Source organism: Condylura cristata, unplaced genomic scaffold (genome assembly GCF_000260355.1).
Source record: "Condylura cristata isolate star-nosed mole 26May11 unplaced genomic scaffold, ConCri1.0 scaffold00039, whole genome shotgun sequence".
NCBI classification, from domain to species: domain Eukaryota; kingdom Metazoa; phylum Chordata; class Mammalia; order Eulipotyphla; family Talpidae; genus Condylura; species Condylura cristata.
Genome location: NW_004567140.1, coordinates 4,944,883 through 4,967,716, shown reverse-complemented (window position 1 = coordinate 4,967,716; position 22,834 = coordinate 4,944,883). Strand labels below are relative to the sequence as shown.

At 50.1% G+C, this 22,834-nt stretch overlaps 1 protein-coding gene across 1 annotated transcript in view; it reads left to right on the top strand.

Moving 5' to 3' along the window:
• The first annotated feature begins 6,562 nt into the window (after positions 1-6,562).
• The window catches only part of CES5A (carboxylesterase 5A), a 42,883-nt gene continuing 26,611 nt past the window's right edge, over positions 6,563-22,834 (top strand). The window contains exons 1-8 of the mRNA XM_012733210.1: positions 6,563-6,611; positions 7,857-7,990; positions 10,104-10,257; positions 11,862-11,966; positions 13,774-13,878; positions 15,412-15,552; positions 18,277-18,345; positions 21,584-21,731. Coding sequence (XP_012588664.1) covers positions 7,860-7,990; positions 10,104-10,257; positions 11,862-11,966; positions 13,774-13,878; positions 15,412-15,552; positions 18,277-18,345; positions 21,584-21,731 — 853 coding nt within the window. The 5' untranslated portion in view covers positions 6,563-6,611; positions 7,857-7,859. The remainder of the gene's footprint in view (positions 6,612-7,856; positions 7,991-10,103; positions 10,258-11,861; positions 11,967-13,773; positions 13,879-15,411; positions 15,553-18,276; positions 18,346-21,583; positions 21,732-22,834) is intronic.

Below are 22,834 nucleotides of genomic sequence, written 5' to 3'. Positions count from 1 at the left end.
TGCAGTCTCTCAGATTCGTTTCCCACCCTCCCAGATCTGCTCTCCAAATTAGTATCTAGTCCAAGAGTTGGGGGAAGCTTAGGTGACCACAGCTGCAGAAGAGAAGAGAGAGCCCGGACCCACTAATGAAGATTCTCACATAGCCATGGTCTCCACAGCAGTGTCTCCCTGCAGAGGGCCCCTGGGAGGAGGGTGAGTTCCAAGGTGGCAAGCTCATGGTCCGTTCTCTTGTTTCAGTCCACATCCATGGTTGCTCCCCTGGCCCTCAGTGCCAGGATCAGGCTGTGGTTCCTCCTTATTCGCAAGTCCAGAAGGCCCCTCTATAGGCCGCCAGTCCTCGCTCCCCAGCCAGCTCCCACCCAGGGTCTCAAGATGAGTTCTCTTTAAGGCCATGTTTCCTTCCAAGGAATAATAGATCCCAGAAAGGAGGAGTATCACCTAAAATCCATCTTTGCCCAACTTCCATGCTGCTGTGTGCCACAGCCTGGCTCAGAGCTGCAGGCACCCTGGAGGCACGTGTCCTGGTGCCCCTGTGGCCTTGAGCCTCGTGTGTATGATGCATCCCTCACCCTGGGATTCAGGGGACTCGGGGCATCTTGCATCACCCCCTGCTTTCCCGACCTAGCTCCCCTTCTCTTTCCCCATGAAGGGGCAGAATCTCCACCTTGTCCTCTCCATTGTGGGGCTCTGTAAACTAAACTCTTTAGCACTTAAACTAAAACTTTTTACAGAGTTTCATGGTAAACTTCTTTACCATCGTGACTGCCAGGAGAAGGGAAGTGCTTTTATAGTGCAGAAATGCAAAAACATAGTACCCTACTCTTTTCAAAACACTATCCTCATTGTTTCAAAACACTATCCCCAGATATAGAAAGATTTCTTTGATAATGACCAATTTTTAAAGGTTAATGTAAAGAAAAGTATTAATGGAATAGCCAAGTTAGTAGGGGAGCTAATTATGACACTAGAAGGTTAAGGGCTGAGTTTGGGGGAATGCCAAGACACACGGAAGGAGCTGGTGGGTTCAAAGGAAGATAGTCATGCACACAACCAAAACAGAGCAAGAGAGCAAAGCACCCGGGAGTTAAAGAGATCTAGGGAAGTTTTTTGGAGGAGGTGGTAGTTGAACTGGGCTTTAAAAGATAAGCTGAAGCCCTCCCTGGTGGGAGGCAAGTGAGCTGCAGCTGCTTCAGTGCCAGTTCGATCCCCGGCCCGGGAGGTGACCCACATGGCGCGGCAGATCTCTCCTGTCTCCCTGCTGCTCCCTTCAACAGTGAATTTCAGTAGATCTGCCTGTTCTTTCCCCACTCTGTCTCTGGTGAATCCTCTCACCACCCCCAAACTCTGACCTCCCCAGCTCTTGTCTGCATAAATTTTTTTTTAATTTTTTAAAAGGAAAGTATCAATTCCAGACTTTATCACCCACTGTATGTCCCAGACATGGACGTGTTTTGCTAGTGTTTCTTTTTAAAGATTTATTTATTAATGCATACAGAACTGGAGTACCGATCAGAGGTGCAGGGAATGAGAGGATTCACCAGAGACAGTGGGGAGCAGAACAGGCAGAGCTGCTGAAATCCACTGCTGGAGAGTAGCAGCGGGGAGACAGGAGAGGTCTGCCATGCCATGTGGATTAGTCCCCTGGCTGGGGATTGAACTCCTGCTGCAGTGGCTGCGATAGCTTCATAGTGCTGCGCTTTAAACCATTGTGCCACCAGGGAGGACCCTTGATAGTGTTTTGATACCTGCAAAGCTCTAAGACTTCGAACCTGTCGACAGCAAACCTGTCTGTGAACATGCATTACGATATGCTTAATGTGAGCACTAAGAAGGAAACCCTGCAGAACAGCTGGAAGTATTTTAGATATCCCCACCCAGCCCCCATTCACCACCTGGATTAATGGCCACCTCCAGGTGGACTGTTGGAACATCCAGATGTCTAATATAGGCTCTCCCTTTCTCCCTTACCCCATCATCATTCTCAAACATCATCACACACAAAGACTGCTGTCCACATTGTCCACTGGATCTCAGGGGCAATTTGAGGTGAATTTGAACCATATGTGATTTCCGCTGAGTTAATACTCAAAACCTCACAGAGGACTCCACGGCAGCCTTCTCTCCATAATTTCTGGCACTGTTAGCAGCAAATCAGACCTGGAGCTGGAGTTCAGGAGAAAACTTATTTACTAGCAGACTTAAATCGACCAATTTACAGAACATCTGCCTTGAGCAAAGTGCAGCAGGCAGCCCATTGCTTTGACGCTGAGGAGAGCCTTCCTGCTGTGCATTTCTGCAACTAGAAGACTAACGCTGACTCCCTTGCCTGTCTCAGAGGTGACAACCCTGGGGGTTCTCCTTAGACTGATGCTTCTTAAATCTGCCATTGTTGTTATGTATCTATGCCGTGTATCTCCAAGGGGTGGGGCAGAAGGATGCATTTGCAACAAAAAGCCCCAGATAATTCTCACTCTACCCAGCCAGTACCAAACCTCTGGTCCCTTTACCCTAAGCGAGGCGTGGTGCCTGCTGGTCCCATCCATGTTCTTCCATGATCTACTAACTGTAACTCAGGGGATGGCTGTCCAATTGAAGGAGTGAAGCAGTGAGAACCCAGACGCTGAGAACAGGTCCCCACAAAACTGCTTATAATAACTGTTCCTCCCTGGGCTTGTCTCCTCATATTTACATGGGGAGTTCTGGGCCTAGATCAGAATTGTAGAGACTTCATCTACAACACAACTCAACACACAGCCAATAGAAATTGTGTTGGACTCACACTGTGACATTTTAAAGCCAAATCACTTTAAAATCACTTAAAAATCAAGAGGTTTCTTACGTTGTCAGAAACCGAATGTTTTCTGGAGTTGAAAAGTCACTGCCCTTTATATTTTTTCACAACCTCCCCTCGCCCCCCCCCCCACCATTGTCACTCCTGGTCAGCTTTACTCACTGCTTATTTGCTGCCGCCCTGACCCCCGTAGGCATTTGAGTTTGAGTCTCTGGCTTATTTAATCCCAAACGTTCTTTCCACTCTGCCATCCTGGAAGTCCAAAGCCTCCCAAGTTGTCTTTCCCCAAGTCACTGGTTAATCATCAGCTTCTTCTTATGTAAATCAGAACAGGAAAGTCTTGCTTGGCAAATTGTTTGAAAAATCTTCGTCTGACGCTGTTCTTCACCACTCCTGCATCCTGTGTCAGCCTGCTCGACATTTGTCGTCTAAGAGGGAGCTGGTTCTTTTTATGACCACAGTCCTCTGAGGCCAGCGGTGGCTGTGATGTCCTGGGAGTTCAGGGGAGCCAGCTGGATGGTCAGGGAGAAGGTGCATCCCGTCCACACCCTGATCTGGGCTGTTTTGGTCTTTGCAGCTGCCACCAAGGGTGAGACACTTAGTGGTCACAGAGGGTCCTCAGGCGTTGGGATAAGGAGATTTCCCTATTTGGGAGGATTTTTACTGTGCAAATGAGCTTACACTTGTGGTCTCTGGGGGTCTCATGGAAGGTTGTACGGTAACCTCAGGGTATTGCTGGAAGTCGGAGGCTCCTTGGGCACGGCTAGAGCTCAGAAGACCCTGTTCCTGCCCTTGGCTGCTCGAGTCCTGCTTGGAGGGGGCTTGGAGAGCTCTGGCCTGGGTCCTGGGGTGGGGCATGAGTCAGAATCTGCGCGGTAGTGCCGGCCGCCAGCACATTAAGACAACTAGGTCCTGCTGAGGATATAACTGGGCGGTTAAGGTTCCGTGTTCTATGTGGACAGAAACATGTGCACTCAGTGCTCCAAAGTGACATCCAGCCTGGAGGTGGATGAGTTGATTTCAAGCGGTATCCGATGAGAGGTAATTTTTTTTATCTTCATTGATGTATATTTCTATGTGTATTCAGAAGTGTACACCTAATTACCATCCCATAGATGCAGTTGCCTAGCTCTCCTCTAGGTAAAATTTTGAAAGCTTATTTCAATTTAATTTTAAGAAAAAAAAATTCAGTCAGTCGTTTGTGTACAGGGCAGGCACAGCCTCACCCACAATTGCGCTGAGAGTTATGAAAATGTCAGAAGGTGGGGAAACCTGGGCCAGATGATTTTGAGTGCTCGGGTCTTAGCCCCGACCTATATCCGTGTCACAGTGAGGGAAGTCTTCAGTGCTGCAGGCGGAGGTGGCCTCCCAAGTTAACGGGAGAGCTGTGTGGCTTACTGCTTGCTCTTACGAGGAACTAAATGGTGCTCGTGAAGGTGACCCCAGACAGTCCTGAAGGAAGCAATGGACCTGACCTCATGAAAAGGAACCCTGGTATTTCCAGGGCGCAGCCGCTAAGCCAGGAGCGACCGCCCCTACAGGGAGCTCCGAGTTCGGCTTGTTGCCTGCCCCCACCCACGAGCCCCTGGGCCCCCCCTTTCTTGTTTCTCCTCCACAGGGCCAGCTGCTGAGGCCCCACAGAGGAACACCAGACTGGGCTGGGTCCGGGGGAAGCAAGTCTCCGTGCTGGGAAGCCCCAAGCCTGTGAACGTGTTCCTGGGGGTGCCCTACGCGGCACCCCCTCTAGGATCCCTGAGATTTGAGAAACCGAAGCCTGCATTGCCCTGGAACGGCTCCCGAGATGCCACTTCTTACCCTAAATTGTAAGGCCATGCTCATTTCCATGCAACCTAGGAGTGGGGGGCAGAGCACTGAGGGGGATAAAGGTCACGCAGCCCAATGGGAACGGCGAGTCTGGGTGGGCCTTGGGGAGCAGAGGGGAGGACAAAGAATTGTAAGGGAGCTTCAGAAACCACATGGCCCCCAACTGACTAATCGGCAGAGCTGAGGGAATGTTCAGAATATGCAGGCACACCTTGGGCTCCCTTCTGAACGTGCAGGGCCCAGGAAACTCTGTTAGTGGACAGCACTGTAGGAATTCTGAGGACCAGTCAGGTTGGGGAATCACTGCGACCGACCTCCTTATTGAGTGTTTTGGTTGAAAGGGATTGCCGAGCTGTTTTGTGTGACCCTCTCACCCAGGTCCAGCCTCTGTGATCTCACCGGAGAAGAAGGGTTTAGAGCCAAGACCCTCGTAATGGTCTAGCTCCAGCACTCTACACTGTACCCAGAGTGTGGTCTGGCCCATTGTGGGGAACCCACCAATACTTGTGGAGTATTGGGTGTTTCTGAGACACAGGAGACAGGGAGCTAGGGAGTGCCAGTCACTGTGAATTTTCAGGCTCTGGTAGCCAACTACTGATAGTTCCCAGGTGAAATGTGGAGGGTCTTTGAGCATTGGGTCAGAGGTGAGACTTGGAGATCTATAGAAGTTCTCACTCAAATTCTGTGAAACCTCAGTTTGGTTTCATAAGAACCACTTTGGCACTTGACAGTGGAGTCCCGAGTAGCATGAATGTTCTAGTGCCAAGAAGCAACCTCAGTCACGGAAAAGCTCTGTAGGCTCAGGGCCAAGGACACTAAGCTGAAACTCATCTGTTCATTCATTTGTTCATTTATTCATTCAACTAATATCCAAGAGAACCAGCTGAACAATTAGCTCTTCACTAGGCCCTGGGGACACCAATGTGAGCCATGTACAGCTGCCCTCAAAGAACCTGTAGTTGTGGTGGTGACTTAAACAATAATGACAGTGAAGTTAATGGAACGAGTGCCAGGGTAGCCGTTATTGGAGGAGGGCACCAGGGCACACAGGAAACCAGCTGGCTTCACCTTGAGGGAGAGACAAGGATGGCTCTGGAAGTGTGAGGCCTTGATTTCTGATCATTTTACTTTGGTGCTAGGAACTATGAAGTACAAGCGTTTAGCTACTCAGTTGAGCTGGGGTCAATGATGACACTGCTATGCAAGCCTAGAAGATGCTCTAAGAAATAACATAAAATCTATAGATGTCTACAAAGATGATCTAAATGGGCAGGGGGGAATAATCTCAGAAGGCTTCTTGGAGGAGGTGGCCATTGCACTGAAAGGGAAGAACATGAGCAAGTGGACGTGGATTATAGTCTTGCAGAGGGACCAGCTTGAGCAAAGGCTGGAGGCAGGAGCCTTCCTGCCCTCCTACCTCAGTTGGTTCCTGTGAATGTTGTTTTGTTCCTCTAGAGCTCAAAATGGGAGCTTCCTGAGAAAGCCCTTGATGTGCAAGCCAGTGTCCTGCCCTCTAGAGTTTGAGGAATTGTTGAGCTGGTTTGAGTCCTGATGCATGTGTCTGGATTACAGTGGTGGGTGTAGACATAGGGGGCTGCCTGGAGTTAGTGGTATAATTATTCTGCACAATGTGCTTTTCCTTCCCTTTTTGGGTAGGAAAGAGAATTATAGTTTGTCTGCTTGTGCCTCCACGAGGGTAAGGCATGATTAGACTCTGTCCGAGCAGCTCCCATAAGCCTCTTTGGCTCAGGCACAGGGGAAGACTAGATCTCCCCTCTGGCTGTCACAAGAACTGACTCCGCCTAGGCAAGTTTGCTGACAGCACCTCAGGGGGTGTCTCTCCTTCCCTTTCCCAAGGTGCTTCCAGAACTCAGACTGGCTGATCACAGATGAATACATACTCAAGGTGCATTACCCCAAACTGGAAGTGTCGGAAGACTGCCTCTACCTTAACATCTACGCACCTGCCCACGCAGACTCTGACTCCAAGCTCCCCGTAAGGCTACGTGTCGCGTTGGGGTCTCCGGCCAGCAAGTTGTGTTGGGTGTCTGGAATCCGACCTGGCCCCTTTCAGTCTGAGGGAAATGTAATTACTGGACGCATCAACAGCTTTTTAAAAGTCATAAGGACAGATTCCCCTGATCTTCTTTCCTGTTGCCTCCTTATTGACGATGACATCACCCCTGATTTTTATTTTGTTTCGTCTCTCCTGAAGCATTTGATGACCTGTTCACTCTTAGAAAACCACTCTTACAAAAGACTCCAATTCGTTGTTGTTTGAGACATCCCCTCTTTAAAGAGGATAATAGCATCCTCCAGTTTTTCCTGTTTTCAATGAAATGTCAGGTACTGATGTTAAGCATTTCACTTAAGGTTGTGAAAGACCCTTGTAGAAGAGAGTGGTAAAGAAGTGAGTGTAAAATTCCACATTTGTGTTTTTAATCACACGAAAACATGCTACAAGAGGAGACTGGGAGACTGGCTCTCCTGGATCACGTCAGCGGCACCTGTGGGCACTGACTACCTGCCCAGCACAACACACTCCCTCAGTAACCCAGTGGGTAAAGATTATTGGCCCCAATCTACAGATGGAAGGGCTAAAGCACGGGGAAGGCACAGTGTCTGCTCCTTGTCGTGCATGTTGTGGGGACAGACGTCGTGTTCAGCCAGTGCTTTCGTCCAGCTCCTATGTCCCCTCAGTGGTCTTCTTCTCTTCTCCTGCCCCTTCCCAATATAACCTCTAATTAACCAGTTGTTCTATCCAATATGTTAAAATATTGACACATCTTTTCCTTTCTTTCTCTTCTCTCCTCCCTTTCTCTGTAGGTAGGAATAGAGCCTTAGCTTAAAACATCGTTAGCAACTTTTGCTCTCCCATATGGCTGCCAGTGATTTCCGTCTTCCTGTGAGTCTCAAGCTCAGTGATAATTTGTTAACACTCCCTGAGCACTTGGCTATGAGATACTTTCATTCTTCACACCTTACAGATGGGAAAACTAGTTCCAGACAGGTTAAGTAAACTGCCCAGGGTCACTCAGCTAATTGGTGGCAGAGCTTGGAATCAAACCCGGCTATTGAGGTAACAGAACCCGCATGCTTAACCTGGACCTTTCACAAAACAGGATGCTGTTCAGAAACGGAAGTGATTTCTATTTCTCTAAAAGAAGAATTTCTTGACATTCTTGGGGAGGGGGTGAGGACATCCAGGAGGCCTGACTGGAGAGTTTTCTTCCCTCCTTAGGTCATGGTGTGGCTTCCTGGGGGCGCCTTCAAGACTGGCTCAGCCTCCATCTTCGACGGCTCTGCCCTGGCTGCCTACGAGGACCTTCTGGTTGTGACTATCCAGTACCGGCTGGGAATATTTGGCTTCTTTAAGTGAGTGTCTCCACCAGGGTCATAGGAGATTCCGTGTCCAGTCATCACAGTGCCGTTGAGCCAACTTGGCCCAAGTTACTTAGTTATCACAGTGAACCCCCAAATCTTAGTAACTTTTAAGAGAGAAATCTCTTTCTCATTCAGGAAGGCCAGTTCCCAGTTGACAGGTATCCTTTTTCATGGTCAGCCACGGGGCCCAGACCCCTTCCACCTTGAGGCTCTGCTCTCCCCAGGGCTCCAGGCCTCTAAAATTAGAACACAAGCCTGGAGTCACACCAGGGAGGTCTCCCTGGGTCTGCCTGCAGGTGGCGCTCAACACTTCACTTCACATCCTATGGCAGAGCTAGTCAAAGGTCACACCCACTCCAAGGGGGTTGGAGACGTGCAGCCCAGTGGGACGGTGTGAGCCAGCGGTCAGGAGTCTCCGTGGCCCCCCCTCGGGGCTCCTGGAATGCTACTGAGAACAGTGATACAGCCCCTCCCTCCAGTAGCACCACACATGCTTTGACGCTCACTGTGAGCCAGGTGAGGCGCAGCCGCTCACCTGGCATGGTTGCAGCTCACCCTCAGAACAGTCCTCCTGGAAGCTCGCTGTCGCTGTTCCCATTCTACACTGACAGATGGAGGTGCAGAGGTGCGGCAGCTCCTCAGAGGTCACAGAACAGCGCTGAGGCTCTTGACCCCTTCTGGTGTCCTACCGGGACATGGCAGAGCGCAAGAGGACAGGCTGCTTTGGTCACAGCGGGGCAGGCAGCAGTGACGCCAATGTGGACCTGACCTGAGAAGCCCTTGGCATCATGGGGAGCTAACGCAGCGGCACCAGTATTCACGCCACCAGGCTGGGCAGGCTTAACCCTGAGAGTGCGAGACCGGGAGGAGGGGGGGGTCTTGAGAGCTGCAAGAAATCAGGGAGACCAAGAGAGGCAGCAGTCCAGCTGCACCCGAAAGGCAAGGGCAGGGGTTGGGGGACAGCAAAGGCTGCCAAGTACAGCAGAGCAGAAGCCGGAAAGAAGCAGCACCATGCGGGCTGGAGCACTGGGAGGTGTCTCGGGGGTCCCTGGAGGCAAGGAGGGCTGAGAGGGGTCCCTGACCAGAGCAGTGACGCCTCTGGCGACTGTCTGCAGTGGGGACTGCAGTGGATTCCTCTGGCAGAAAGGTTGCCAAGGGCCCTCCCTGGTGGTGCAACAGGTTAGGACGCAGCACTGCAAGCTGGCAGCAGCCGCTTACGTGCGAGCAGATCCCAGCCCCGGAGCTGCCCACAGGCCTCTCCTGACCCTCCTGCTGCTCCCCTCAGCAATGTACTTCGTCGGTCTGCCTGTTCTGCTCCCCACTCTGTCTCTGGTGAAGCCTCTGCACCTCTGGCCTGTACCCCAGTTCTGTATGAACAAATAAATCTAAAAAAGAGAAAGAAAGGTTTCCAAAAGTCGTTTCCAGTATCTGGGCAGACGAGGACACCATAGGTAATGAACTTGGATAGGTGAGGGCAGGTCTGGTTGGCAAAGACCTGAATGCCAGGCTGTGCTCTGGAGAGCAGAGAGGAGGCCAGGTGAAGGATGCCCAGGCTGCAGAGGGGAGTTTGACTGGGAGGCTACGGTTCAGTCTTGATGCAGACCCCAGGGGTGAATCGGGGTGGTTGGCAGACTAGTGACTGCTAATGTGGATACAGCGCTTATTGTGTGCCTGGCACTATCAGCCTCCATAGCCACCCTCAAAGTAGGCACCACAATTAGCCCCATTGTAGACAAGAGAACATTGTGGCAAAGCAGGTGAAATGACTTGCTCAAGGTCACACAGCTCGCACATGCCCAGATCACGATACCTCGTGTGAGCCCAGCTGCTAAGAGCAGGACCCCCTGGGCCCGTGGACTCCAGGGACCTAGGCAGACCCCGCCATTGCTTCTGCAAGGCTGTGCATTTCTCTCCTGGCTGTGTAGCTTCTAGCAGCTTCTCAGGAAATCCAAATCTCAGCAGAGGGGGGCAACCCAGCCTGGTTTTCCCGCTCTCACCAAACTTCCAACTTGCCACTCTTGTGGCGAGGCCCTGACACCCTCCTACAGCCCCAACCCCACTGCCATGGCCCACTGGGCATTCTTACCCTGCTTTTCACCCCCAGCACAGGGAACAAGCATGCTCGGGGGAACTGGGCCTTCCTGGACCAGGTGGCTGCCCTTACCTGGGTCCAGAAGAACATCGAGGTCTTTGGTGGGGACCCCCTCTCCGTGACCATCTTCGGCGAGTCAGCGGGAGCCATCAGTGTTTCCGGCCTTGTGAGTATGCCTCGTTGGGGCTTGAACTAGGCTCAGTGTGACAGGTTAGGAAATAGACTCGGGCTTTGGAGTTGAACAAACACACTTAGCTCTGTGGCCTCCTGAGAGACTCACGTCGAGAGTTAGGGCCTCGGTCTCATTTCGTGGACCGGAGCTGTCCTGGGAGGCTTCAGCGAATCACCCAAGGAGGAATAATAATAGGAGGAAAAAATCATTTATGTTTATAAAATAAGCCCTGGTATCCAGTGCCAGAACTGGTAATTACGTGTCTAATAGAAAAACTCAGCTAAAAGCATAAAATAACACATGATTCATATAATCATTTTGGTTTTACTTAAAACATGAAATGCGCATTCCTTCACCGGCGGCTTGATGTCGGCCTTGTCATTTCAGTTTGTCTGCTGACTGGAAGGCCAACATGCCTTCACTTGCAGAGACCTCCTGCAGAATTCTTGCGCTCAGATTGCCACTTCAGCTTCTTTCCGATGAGCATGAACTTCAAGATGCCTGATCATAGACGATGAAAGTGCTCATGGGGTTTTATTTTCCTCTACATACTTTACTCTTACGTGTTCGCATCTAACTTGACAGCAGTATTTCTTCACTGCTTGCCTTTATCAAGGCCTCGTTTCCCCCAAACAAATTTTTTTCACATACACACTTTGTTCATTGCCATGATATTTCATCCATTATGGAATTATAATAGTAAGTATAACTGAAAAAACAAGAATTTGAAAGCAAATACACTTAACTCTTGGCAAGAAATGGATGATAAAGGTATGAACAGAGGTCCTAGAAACAGCTCTAGTGTGGACACCAGTTAAAATTTAATCACAGAAAACAGCTACACGACTTCTGTATAGCCCTAGACACAGTATTTTTATATCTTCAAATTAATCCAATAAGGAGATTATAGTAACTCACTTTACATGCATGATGCTAGCCACCATTCAAACAAACACTGTACAAAGCCTTCTATATTTTAGTTTCTCCTGCTCCTCATAATTCCAGGATGTAGGTTCCATTTTTATTTCAGTATTAATGGGGAGCAAACTGGTGGTTAGAAGTAATAAGCAACTTGCCTGTGTTCACCCAGCTAGGAACTGACGGAGCTAGCACTCGGAACTTAAAGATCACCAGGAACTGGGACTTGGAAAGATTCAATAACTTGCCCAAACTCCTTCACAGCTCCAACCTTCAAACCAGGTTTTTCCCCCTCAGAGGAGCTTCCTAGGAAAAGTTTTTTTTTCTTCTTTAAAGATTTGTTTATTTATGCATACAGAGCTGGGATATAGGCCAGAGGTGCAGGGGCAGTGAGAGGCTTCACCAGAGACAGAGTGGAGAGCAGAACAGGCAGATTGAGAAGTACACTGCTGAGGGGAGCAGCGGGCGGGTCAGGAGAGGTCTGCCGCACCATGCGGGTCACCTCCGGGGCGGGGATCGAACTCGCACTAAAGTGGCTGCAGTGAGCTTGCAGTGCTGCACCCTAACCCATTGTACCACCAGGGAGGGCCGAAAGCTTTTTTTCAAGAAGGGCGGGTGGCATGTGTGAAGAGTAGCCAGCCCCATGCATACCTTCCTCATCTCCTGTGTTCTCTCTCCAGCTCCTGTCCCCACTGACCACTGGCTTATTCCACAGAGCCATCATGCAGAGTGGGGTGGCCATCATCCCTTACCTGAAGACCGCTGAAGACGAGAGGAGTAAGGATGTAGGTGCATGGTTACCCTCTCCGCTTTCCTCTCAGGAAAGAATGTGATCATGTGTGGACAGACCGTGTGCTTCTCTGTGCTTACTGACCGTGATCAAAGAGGCCAATGCCAGCCCAGAGGAGGCCATCATGCAAAGCCTGGCTCAGCAGGAAGTGGGTGCAGCCCCACAGTGCAGTATTGCTGATGTGCGTGACTGAGTGCGTGCGAGTGTGACAAATACTGTGTGTTTGTGTCCGCTTCTGTGTGTGTGTGGGTGTATGTTTTCATGCTTGTGTGTATGTGTTTATCTGGGACATGTGCACACACGTGTGTGTGTGCATGTGTGTGATTGTTCTTCCACCTTAACTAATCCTTTGCTTATGATATATAATTCAGTCCCCTGTTTATATACGATTCAGCTCCTGTACTTAATTCTATTTCACCTAGACTACTATGTAAGAAAGATTCTGATGCCGTTTGCAGCTCAGTGGAAATAACGCTATGAATAACTAATGTTTTTGGCATGAGATAGTGTGTGGAGATAAGATATATTCCCAGATATTTGTCTTAGCACTCTACCAGATAATGAGGGCCTATCTTTCATGTCCCAGTGTAATGCCTTGGGATATCAGGCAACTGTACACATTCACTGAATGTTTTGAGTTAAGGGATATGCTGATTCAGTCGATGAACATTAAATAAACACTGGACTCTGGAACCTGGGTATTGTACATTTTAGTGGTGCATTTTCGTAAATATCCTATAGAAAGTACAAACACACTAAGAACAGAAATGCAGAGTTATAATAGTGTGAAAATAACCTCCATATGAGGGGTTATTGATTTTGGTAGCATAATATATCAACTTCTGCTTTGGGCTCATCTTTATTCATTCACTACATGTGTGTTAGTGCCCAGTGTTTTCTCAGCTTTGCTGGGGCCTCTGGATTTAGAAGTGGCAAAGGCATATACCAGCTCAAGAAGACAATAGTGTTTCATGGCAAGGGTTTTTAACCTGTGGTCCATGTGTTTGGAAGGTGCTCCTTGAACTCTGTGTGAGTATGGGCTTCTCGGAGCACTGTGACCCCTGGAAGACGAAGGGCCGTCATTTTGAAGGGACAGGTGGCCAAGTTCAATGTCAGGGCAAGCAAAGGGCGGGGTAGAGAACAGGATCCTTGGGGTGAGAAGAGTCTAGAAGAGGAAGCTTACAGAGTTTGAAAGGACAGTCCGAGGGAGGAGGGAGATGGACCTTCAGAGTGAATAGAATTGGTCTAGAGACAGAAAATGAGACTTCTGGGGCTTTCCAGCTCGGATGAGGGAGAGATTTCCAAGAACTGACAAGCTGGGACTGACTGGAGGCATGCCTCAACTGACAGTTAAGGAGCTTGCAAAGCTACTCCTCACTTTTGGGGCTCCTAGCTCTATTTAGCACCCCAAAGTTGAGATTCTCACCTCCTTGGAGGACTGGAGCCAGAGTGGCCTTTCTGGAACCCAGAATCTTAACTGTCCCAGGCCCACAGGCTGACACAGCACCTGCCCAGCTCTGACAATTGCTAAAGATGACAAAGAGTTCAGGTGAGAGTGCGGAGAACCCCACACCCACCTGTCCTCGGTGAGTACATTCATTGCAGGCAAGGGCGGTAGGGGGCAGCAAGCAGACCAGCCTGTAGCTGGATCAAGGACTCTATTTTTTTTACATAAACTAAGATTTTGTTTAAATATTACTTTCTTTCTTCAGAGGACTCTTTCTATCGAGGACTCTTTCCAACTTGCTCTTTTTGGGAGGTTTTCAGTACCCAGCTGTGACCTAGTCCTTCTCTGGAAATAGTTGCAGGTGATTGCAGAAGCCTGTGGTTTCAAGGCCTGGGACTCCCCAGCCCTGCTGCGGTGCCTGAGGGCAAAATCATCCAAGGAGTTGCTGGACTTTGGCCAGGTGAAGTGGGTAAGGGAGGGTTGGGGGGGGGTGGCACTTTGATGAGAGCAGCAGGCAAATCCTACCTCGGCTAGGGACTAGTGGTTCGCAGCAGTGCCTGACTTGGGTTAAAGGGCAGCACTGTGAAGCTGTCTGCAGCCTCTGCAGCAGGAGTCCGATCCCCAGCTGGAACGGTGACCCCATTGGCAGCCCTCTCATGACCCACCCGCTGCTCCCCTCAGCAGTGTATTTCAGTTGATCTGCCTATTCTGCTCTCCACTCTGTCTCTGGTGAATCTTCTCACCCCCCACACCTCTGGCCTGCACTTCAGTTCTTGTATGCATCAATAAATAAATCTTTAAAAAAAGAGAGAGAGCAAAGTCTGCCCGTGTGGAAGGCAGAATCCTTATAGGTAATTTAAGGAACTCGATGGCTCATGGGTGCTGGTTAGCCTGAAGAGCCATTAAAAGTCAAAGATCATCTGTCATCACTGAAGGCATCTCACAGACAGAAATGGGCACCACACTAGCTCCACATGCTACCAGAAGCTAACATCAAGATCAATAGCTACAAGTCCTATTAGGAAACCACTTTGAGTTTGTATAACCAAGGCCTTTCTGGAAACCCAGTTGTCTGTAAAGGACGGGGTCCTTTGGAAGAGAGTGAGACATGCGTTTTGGGGTATCAGGGTCTAGGTGGCCACTGGCAAATTTCAGCCACAGGACAATTCATTGGGCTGGATGAGCTTTTAAGGCCTTTCCAATCTTGAGAGCTTCTGATGGTCCTTGAATGAGCGCTACTGTATGTGTCAGACTTCCATGTGTGGTAGGTAGTTATTTGGCATGGAGGGGGGCTACGCTGTAGCTCTGCTCACGTCCAGGAAATACGCAACAGTCCTTGACCTGATGTTGCAAGACAGCTCCTTTGTGTATTCCCTTCTCCCCCCCCTCTCAACACAGAGACCTGAAAAAGCCAAGATGAGAGCCAGGTGTCGCCTCCTCAGACCTAAGAAATACCCAGTTGGACCCCAGGTGCCGTGCTGAGACGGACATCTCAGGACGAGCTTCCCACCACCCCACCCCAGCCATCCCCCCACTCTCCACTCTGCCCTTTGCCCTTGGCCAGCAGTTCTCAAACTTGAGCATTCATGGGAATCTCCTGGTAGATGGCACCCCGGAGCTTAGGATTCATAGGGGTCCAGGATGGAACCTGAAAATTTGCATCTCTAGTAAGTTTCCTGGTGATGCTGCTGCTACCATAGGTCCTGGACCCCCTCTTTGAGAACCACTAAGCAAAGCTACTATTTTTCTAGGGTGACTACTGTTCTTACCCACTTTGCAGATGAGGAAACCAAGGCCCAAAAAAGTTGAGCCCCTTTGCTCAAGGAGGCTGGGCCCCAGGGCACTGCACACTGGGACAGGCCAACAGTGGCTTATTTCCTTTCTCAATGCACTTTGGCCACCACTACAGTGGGTCGGCTCAGCCTGGCTGGGGCGTGGGGACAGCAGAATTTGTCAAAAGAAACAGCTGTCGATTTTTCCCTTCTTATTTCAGAAAACCAAGTCTTTCACTCGAGTGGTTGATGGTGTTTTCTTTCCTGAGGAGCCTCTAGATCTATTGACTCAGAAACAATTCCACCCAGTTCCTTCTATCATCGGAGTCAACAGCCACGAGTGTGGCTTCCTGCTGCCCGTGGTGAGGATTCTGTTGGTACTTCCGGTCTCTCCCAGGGGGTGAGGTGGCTTTCTGTCTCCACAGCTGGGGTTCCCTTAGGTGACACCAAATACTGTGAGGGCTGGAGCCTCTCAGCCAAGTGATCATCTTCTCTCTCTGAGGAGGGTGATGGACGGTGGGCCTGCCATGGCAAGTGTACCCCCTTCTCCTCAGAGAGAAGAGTCGAGAAGTGACTCCTAAAAATGTCAGAGAGGATTGGGCCCATTGGAGCATTGTTCAGAACATCACAAGTGTTTGTTTCAAACAAACACAGTTCTAGCTTCAAAGATGAAACTCAGCTAGGTTTGGAAACTCATCAATTTACCTTTTCATGTCCAACCTTGGTTGAGGCCTTTGACTCCTGAAAATGTTCTCTCAGGTTATACAGGTGTGAAACTAGTGGCATATGTCATTCACTCAACAGGGATGAACTGAGCACCTTCTATGTGCTGTGGCAAAAACTGAGCTTATGGCAGTCACTGGTCACAGTTTCAGTCACACAGTTCCCGCTTTCTGCTGGTTTACATTCTCACACAGAAAGAGCCAGGTTGAAGAGACTATTCCAGAGAGTGACAAGTGGCAGGAAGGATGTAAACTGAGGAGAAGAGGCCACATAAGGGAAGAGAAAGTGATCACTAAAGATCCTCCTGAGGAGGGGCCATGTGAGCTGAGGCCTGAGTGCTGACAGGGAGTCCTGCTTTCTTGACCCTCCATGTTCAAAACCAAAATTCCTCACCGGCCCTCAGCATAGTGGAATGCTTAAATTCATAAAGCTCATTTAAATTGACAAGCCTCCTCCTTTCAAGCTGGAGAAAGGAGGGAAAGGAACACAGAGGTCTGTCCACTTTGAGACTCCCCTGTGGCCTTCTAGAACTGAACCCCGCATTGGTCAGGCTGGTAAAGGCGCACCGGCCATTGTTAATTTGACTGACGCAATGTTTAGGGGTGAGGTGGAGGAGGGGATTTTTGCCTCCGTGTAAGAAGGCAGTTGAGAACCCCAGTCCAGGGCACTGCTACCGTCACAGACTGTGGCCTATGGAGGGCATTTCAGTGTCTCGGCTGTTTAAGCTAAAACAGGGTCCTCAAGTGCGTCTTAAGCCAGTCTGTCTGGTGTTCTTTTCAAAAGAAGTCTGGACCCAGGGAAGCACAGGTAGGTGGAAGGAGAGAGGGAGAGCATGTGAGCAGAAGGGCGGCAGCTGCAAGAGGAGGAGGGAGGCCTCAGAAGAAGCCAGCCCTGCTGTTCTTGACCTTGGACCTGTGGCCTCCAGGATGTGAAGAAATATGCTTCCTGTTTCAGTCACCCAGACGGGGGTGTTTTGTTATAACCACCCTCACAAACTAATACCGGCCACGACTTGACTTTGACACTAAATTCAAAGAGACACCAGAGAAATGTTGAAATTAGTGGTCTGGTGTTCTCTTTCTGAAGACCTTTGCCATCAGGGCCTCTGGGAAGCCCGCGGTTGGCAGGTGGCCGGGGAACTGCAAGGCTGGAAAGCTTGGAAAGCTGGAAGCTGCTTGGTACACAGTAAGAGCAACGAGTAATTATTTTGTTCAGTGGCCTTCCCAGGCCAACCCTCCAGCTTAAAAGCACAAGGGAGTGGAAATACTACTCATTTGTCAAGGGAAGGTCCCAAGTTCATTTTTTGTCTGAAAACCTCGGGATAGTGAGTCACTGAGGTAACTAATTTCAACATATCCGTCTCTTTGGAGTCTGAGGGAGCCCCCAGCCCCTCAACTTATTTATAGTTTAATTACTAAGGACTCTCTGTGTATGCTGGGAGCTGGGATTTTTCTGAGGAGGACTCCCTACCTCAGGGGCTGCTTCCTTCCCACCACACACCCTCCCTTCCTTCTTCCAGTCAGCAATGAATGTAACACCTAGAGGTGAGCACCGAATCAAGCCTCTGAGTTGTGCAGACCAGGCACTGATTCCCTTTCCACCTCCTGAATAATTCCAGTTACCTCACATCTACTGATTGCTGACTATTTGCAAGTTATTTAGTGTGTATCTGTGAGGCAAGTAGTAAGATCAGCCCTATTTCACAGATGAAGGACGGCAGCTCAGAGAGGTTAGGCAACTCACTTAGGGCCACACAGCAGGTAACCAGAGGACACCACACTTAAAGCCCGATGCTAACTACACAAATGTTACAACTGTTTCCACACTAGCTGGGAGACTTAGAAAAGCCACTTTTGTGTCTCTGAGCCTCCGTTTCTTCAGCTGCGAAGCTGGAATGACACTGCCTGCTTGCCAGTTGGGGCCCAGAAGGGAGCACCTGGCACGTGGGAGGCAGGTGGGACTGGCCATGGTGCTGTGGGGTGCTGGCCACATTAGCAGCATTTACCTTCAGACCCAAAATAAGTAGCAGTGGCAGGATTTCCCACCCGTGTGCTCAAAGGGCCCCTCGGCCCCCTCTGCATAAGGTTACATTCTGGATATGGGGGAAAGGGAGTGAGAACTTCAGCAGAGGAATTTGGGGAGACACAACTCCACCTGTCTTGTGGCCTTTCGACAGAGCAACCATGCAGTCCCCAAGGTGGCAGGTATGACAGGAAGTGACACTGCCGGACCCAACTCAGGGCTGTGCCACTTGTCAGGGGACAGCCAGTGCATCTGCCCTTCCCAGCTGCCCTTGGGAAAGCCAGGTGAGGCTTCCCTCGACCACCTGAGGTGCGGATGCCTGAGGTGCCTTCTCTCCACAGAAGGAATTTCCCGAGATCCTCAAGGGCTCCAACAAGTCTGTGACCATGCACTTGACACGCACCATCCTGGTAAGCGGGGCTGGGCGGGGCCTGGCAAGGAGCTTTAACAAGCCTTGCTGGGTCGTGCTCTGGGTAGGGCCTGGGGTGCACCCCCATCTCCCTCCTGCCTTCTCTGTTCCCTCCCACCCCCGCTGCTTTCCCCACCCTCCCTCCTTCCCAGACTTCACACAGTAGAGGTTGGCAGCCCCCTGCCAACCTCTCAAAATCCAAAGAGTTCTGAAAGGCCAAAGGTTTTTTGTAACCACACAGAAGCCAGTCTCTGTCATTCCCACTCAGGTGTTCTTTTTTCTTATTCTACTATTCCTGTGTTTCTTTGTGGATGCATTTATGTGGATATTGGGATGCTGTCCTTCTGAGCATGTTACATAATGTGGAGTGCGTGCACTGAATTATCTAGCTACAACCTGAAAGGTTCTGAATTCTGGACACAACTGGGTCAAGGGGCCAAATGAGGCCTGTGGTCACCACAGGCCAAATGAGGCCTGTGCTGGGCTCTTGCAGTGCTGGAAGCATCGTTCGTTGGCTCCCTGTACAGATGGGTCCTAGCACGGGATCCTCAAGACGGCTCTTCTCCCCCTTCCTTTCTCGTCACGCATTTACTCACCATGTGTTCTCTGCCAGGTTGTCTCAGTCATTTATTCACTGAACAAATGTTCATTTAAAGTCCACATGCCAGGCATCCCTGGTGGCACAAGGGGTTAAGTCTCAGCACTATGAAGCTGTTTGCCACTGCAGCACGAGTTCGATCCCCAGCCAGGGAGTGACCCACAGGGCGCAGCAGGCCTCTCCTGTCTCCCCGCTGTTCCCCTCAGCAGTGTGTTTCAATGGATCTACCTGTTCTTTTCCCTGTTCTGTCTCTCATGACTCTTCTGACCCCTAGCCCACCCCTCTGGCCTATACCCCAGTTCTTGAATGCATAAAAAAAAATCCTTAGAAAAAGAAGGAAGTTCCTGCAGTCCTGAGGAACTGGTCTCCTGTCAGGGCAGATGGACACAGCTGTGGAACCACAGTACAGGAATATCAGGCCCTGTGGGGCTCACAGTAGGGGCAGCTGGTTCCGTTGGAGGGAAGGGTTTGGAGGACAAGTTAGGTTTGCCTGGCTGGTGAAGGAGCAGGGCTGAGGAGAGCCATAGGAACGGAGAAGACGAATTTGGAACAGAGGCTTCAAAGAGATCAGCAGGACTCAGCTGCGCAAGGCAGGTGCACGCAGCTCATCTCAGGGGCTGGGACGTGATTTGATTTTCGTTTTAGAAAGAGCCCTGTGGCTGCAAAGTGGGGTAGACTGAAGGCAGGAGACCCTGCAGGCCTGAAGGCATAGGGGACTATTTGGTGGTGTGGCTGTCTGTTGATCAGAGCTGCTGATAAGGTTTGAAAAGTATTTAAAGTACAAGTCGGACAGTGGAATCTCTCAGGCGGGACTGGAGATGGTCTCATGGAAGGTCTCACTGGTCTGCACCTACAGAAAGGGGCCATTTGAGCAGGTATACATTTCAGGAGGGGGTGTCGGGCCAGGTCACCAGTCTGGAAAGTGGCGTGTGTGGGAAGGGGTGGGGGACCGGCGGGCATGCCATCTCTCCGGGGTGCAGGAACACGCTGGCGCTGCCTTTCTAATAATGTTGTTTTATTGTAGCCTTGATGAGAAAAAAATCTGTTCCAGCCGGGCCATGATTTGTGTGGAATTTGTATGTCCTGTGTGGGCTTTCTCACAGGGGGTTCTGGCCCCTCCCACCCACCCCCAAAGATTTACACATTCATTTCACTAGCGTGACTCCATTGTCCTGGTCAAAGTGAGTGTGGTGTAGGCATGACTGTCCTCAATGCAAGGGCAAACTGTCCAGGTGACTCCCACCTCATGCCCTGAGCTGCCAGGGCAGGCTCTGGCCACCCAGAACTGGACCAAGTGTCTTGGGAAATGAATCAATGAATACAAATAATTGCTTAAGATTAGAAAGGGTTGCAGTCTTTATTTGGAAGCTTGCTGATGTTTGTATGACCAGAGTAAGAAGTTAATACCTAGTGTATCAGTTAGCCTCTGGTTAAATTTGTTTTCCTGGGTTTTACTAAGAACCTAGAGGAACATGAAAACTCATAAAGGAAGACTCACTGTAGTTCTCTAAGGTAGACGCATAGCCTTGTTCAGAACCCCAAGATCTGCTCTGTGACTTTCCTCTTGGGGCTTACCTGAGGCGCCACACAGTTGTACCCACCTTGGATACCCCAGTACTGTGAGGTCACAGGCCCCAGTTGGGGCTATGCTTATACCACCTGCTACAGACTCCTCACTTGCTCAGGCCTGGTTTGAAGCACTTAACCTTTGAAGGACCCAGAGAATGCGTCCAAGCTGCTCTCCCCAGTGTGACATATGCCACCTCCAGCTTCCACACTTGATCTTAGCCCAAATGCCTAGAAGCGACAACCACCTCCAAATTCCAAAGAAACTTAAGAAGAAGGTGCCTTTATCTTAGTGTTAAGGGTTTAAGGTGCAATGACTTGTCCCAATCCGCCCAGAGCACTGGACCCCAAAAACACCCCCAGCGTGGCAGAGCCCAGGTCTTCGTGAAGTTTCCCTCCCACCGTCTGGCATCTGTGCTTGAGCAGTTTGTGGGGTGGAAGACTGGAGGCAGCTGGCTGGTTCCAGGCGACAGGAGGCGGGCGTACCCGTGAAGGGACTCAGGGGAACCCACAGAACTGAAGACCCATCGTGTGCCGGGCAGTATGTCTCGTGTAACCTTCCCAGGAGGTACCCACTTTGGTACAGGAAGGAGCTCCAAGCGGCCACCTCGCTCGGCTTAAACAGCTAAGGGTTGGGGCAGTGCTGGGGGGCAGCAGGCCCAGCTTCCCGGCGTGCACCCCACGTAGTCACAAAGCCCTCCTGTCGAAGTTGACTGTTCTGTTGTCACCTTCTAGAAATCCTCATCACTTTTGAACAAGGGGCCCACAGTTTCCTGTAGCAGCAGGGCCCACTCATGATGCAGTTGTCGGCCTAGGGCAGCTGCTTCTGAACGCGGCAGAAAGGCCTGTCTGTTGTGGTCAGGAGCACGGGCTTCGGGCATAAAGAGGCGAGAGCGTCATGGCCCCGCCAGTTTGCACCAGCCAGTTACCCCGCAGCCCTCCTCTGTGAGGCGGGTGGAGGTGACACGTGCACCGCAGCCTCCCAGCGTGGAGTGGACGATGCGCGTGGGCCTGGGATCGCACCGCGCACCCAGTGTTTTCGGGGTTGACGTCCTGTGACCATGACTCTTTACAGAACATCCCCGCCCAGTATTTGTACCTGGTGGCTCGAGAATACTTCCACAACCAGCAGTCCCCGCTTGAAATACGGAATTCTTTCCTGGACTTGCTTGGAGACGTGTTCTTTGTGGTCCCCGCTCTGGTCACAGCTCAGAGTCACAGAGGTGAGTCTGGGTAGCCCTACTCCCGGCCCCGGGCCCCAGCGCCACCCGAGGGCCCTGGGGTCTGCTGGCAGGCCTGCTCGGCCCTCCATGACCACGGACAGGCAGCTCCCACTGGTGTCTGGGCTGCCCCCCTCATGCTGACTTTGCATCTGCCTGCCTTCCAGAGTTTAGGAATGTTGATGGGTTCTTGCTGTTTACATCTCTTTCCCTTCTTCAGAACCATGTGGAAAATTCCTACCTCCTCATAATTTTCTGGGGCTGCCCCCCAGATTCCCACATATCTTAGTAGTAGTAGTAATATGCCCAGAAAGAGATTACTTGTGGAGACACAGCCCCCTTTTCCTCCCTCCCTCCCTTCCTTCCTCTCCCCTCTACCTCATCCTCCTCCACCTCCCTCCTCTCCTCCCCTGTCCTGTATTCTCCCCTCCTCCTCCTCCCCTCTCCTCTCCCTTTCCTATCTCCTTCCTCTCCCTTTCCTTTGATTTCCAGAAATAATCATAAAGGTTTTCCTCTGTACTTGACACTATTCTGGATCCTGCAAAGAGAGCGCTGAGCAAAATCATGAAACTCACATTCTAGTTGGGAAGACTGGTAACAAACAAGTAGCTGTAGTATATTTGTTAGATTATTAGATGGTAATAAGAACATTCGAGTGAAATCAAGCAGAAATATTGCTAAACAAACAATAGCAGCCACAAGAAGTAACAATAAACCGGGGAGGGTTGTAAAATCAGATATTCACAATTGCCACATGGCAATATTCAGCAGCTCTGTTTTTCAACAAAGTATGCAAAGAAACAAGAAAATGGAGCCCAAGAAGCAGGGAAATAGAAATAGCCCCTCAGAAAATCCACGCTTGACAAATTTTAAATATGTTCAAAGAGCTCGAAACCATATGTGAAAAAACCAAAGGAACTCATAGAGACTAGCAATGAAGAGAATACATAGAACTATAATATATTATACATATAATATATATAGAACTATAATATATATATTAGAACTATATATAACTATATATAATAGAACTATGATATGATATGATATGATATATAATATAGTATAATATAATATAATTAATATAATATAATATAATATAATAT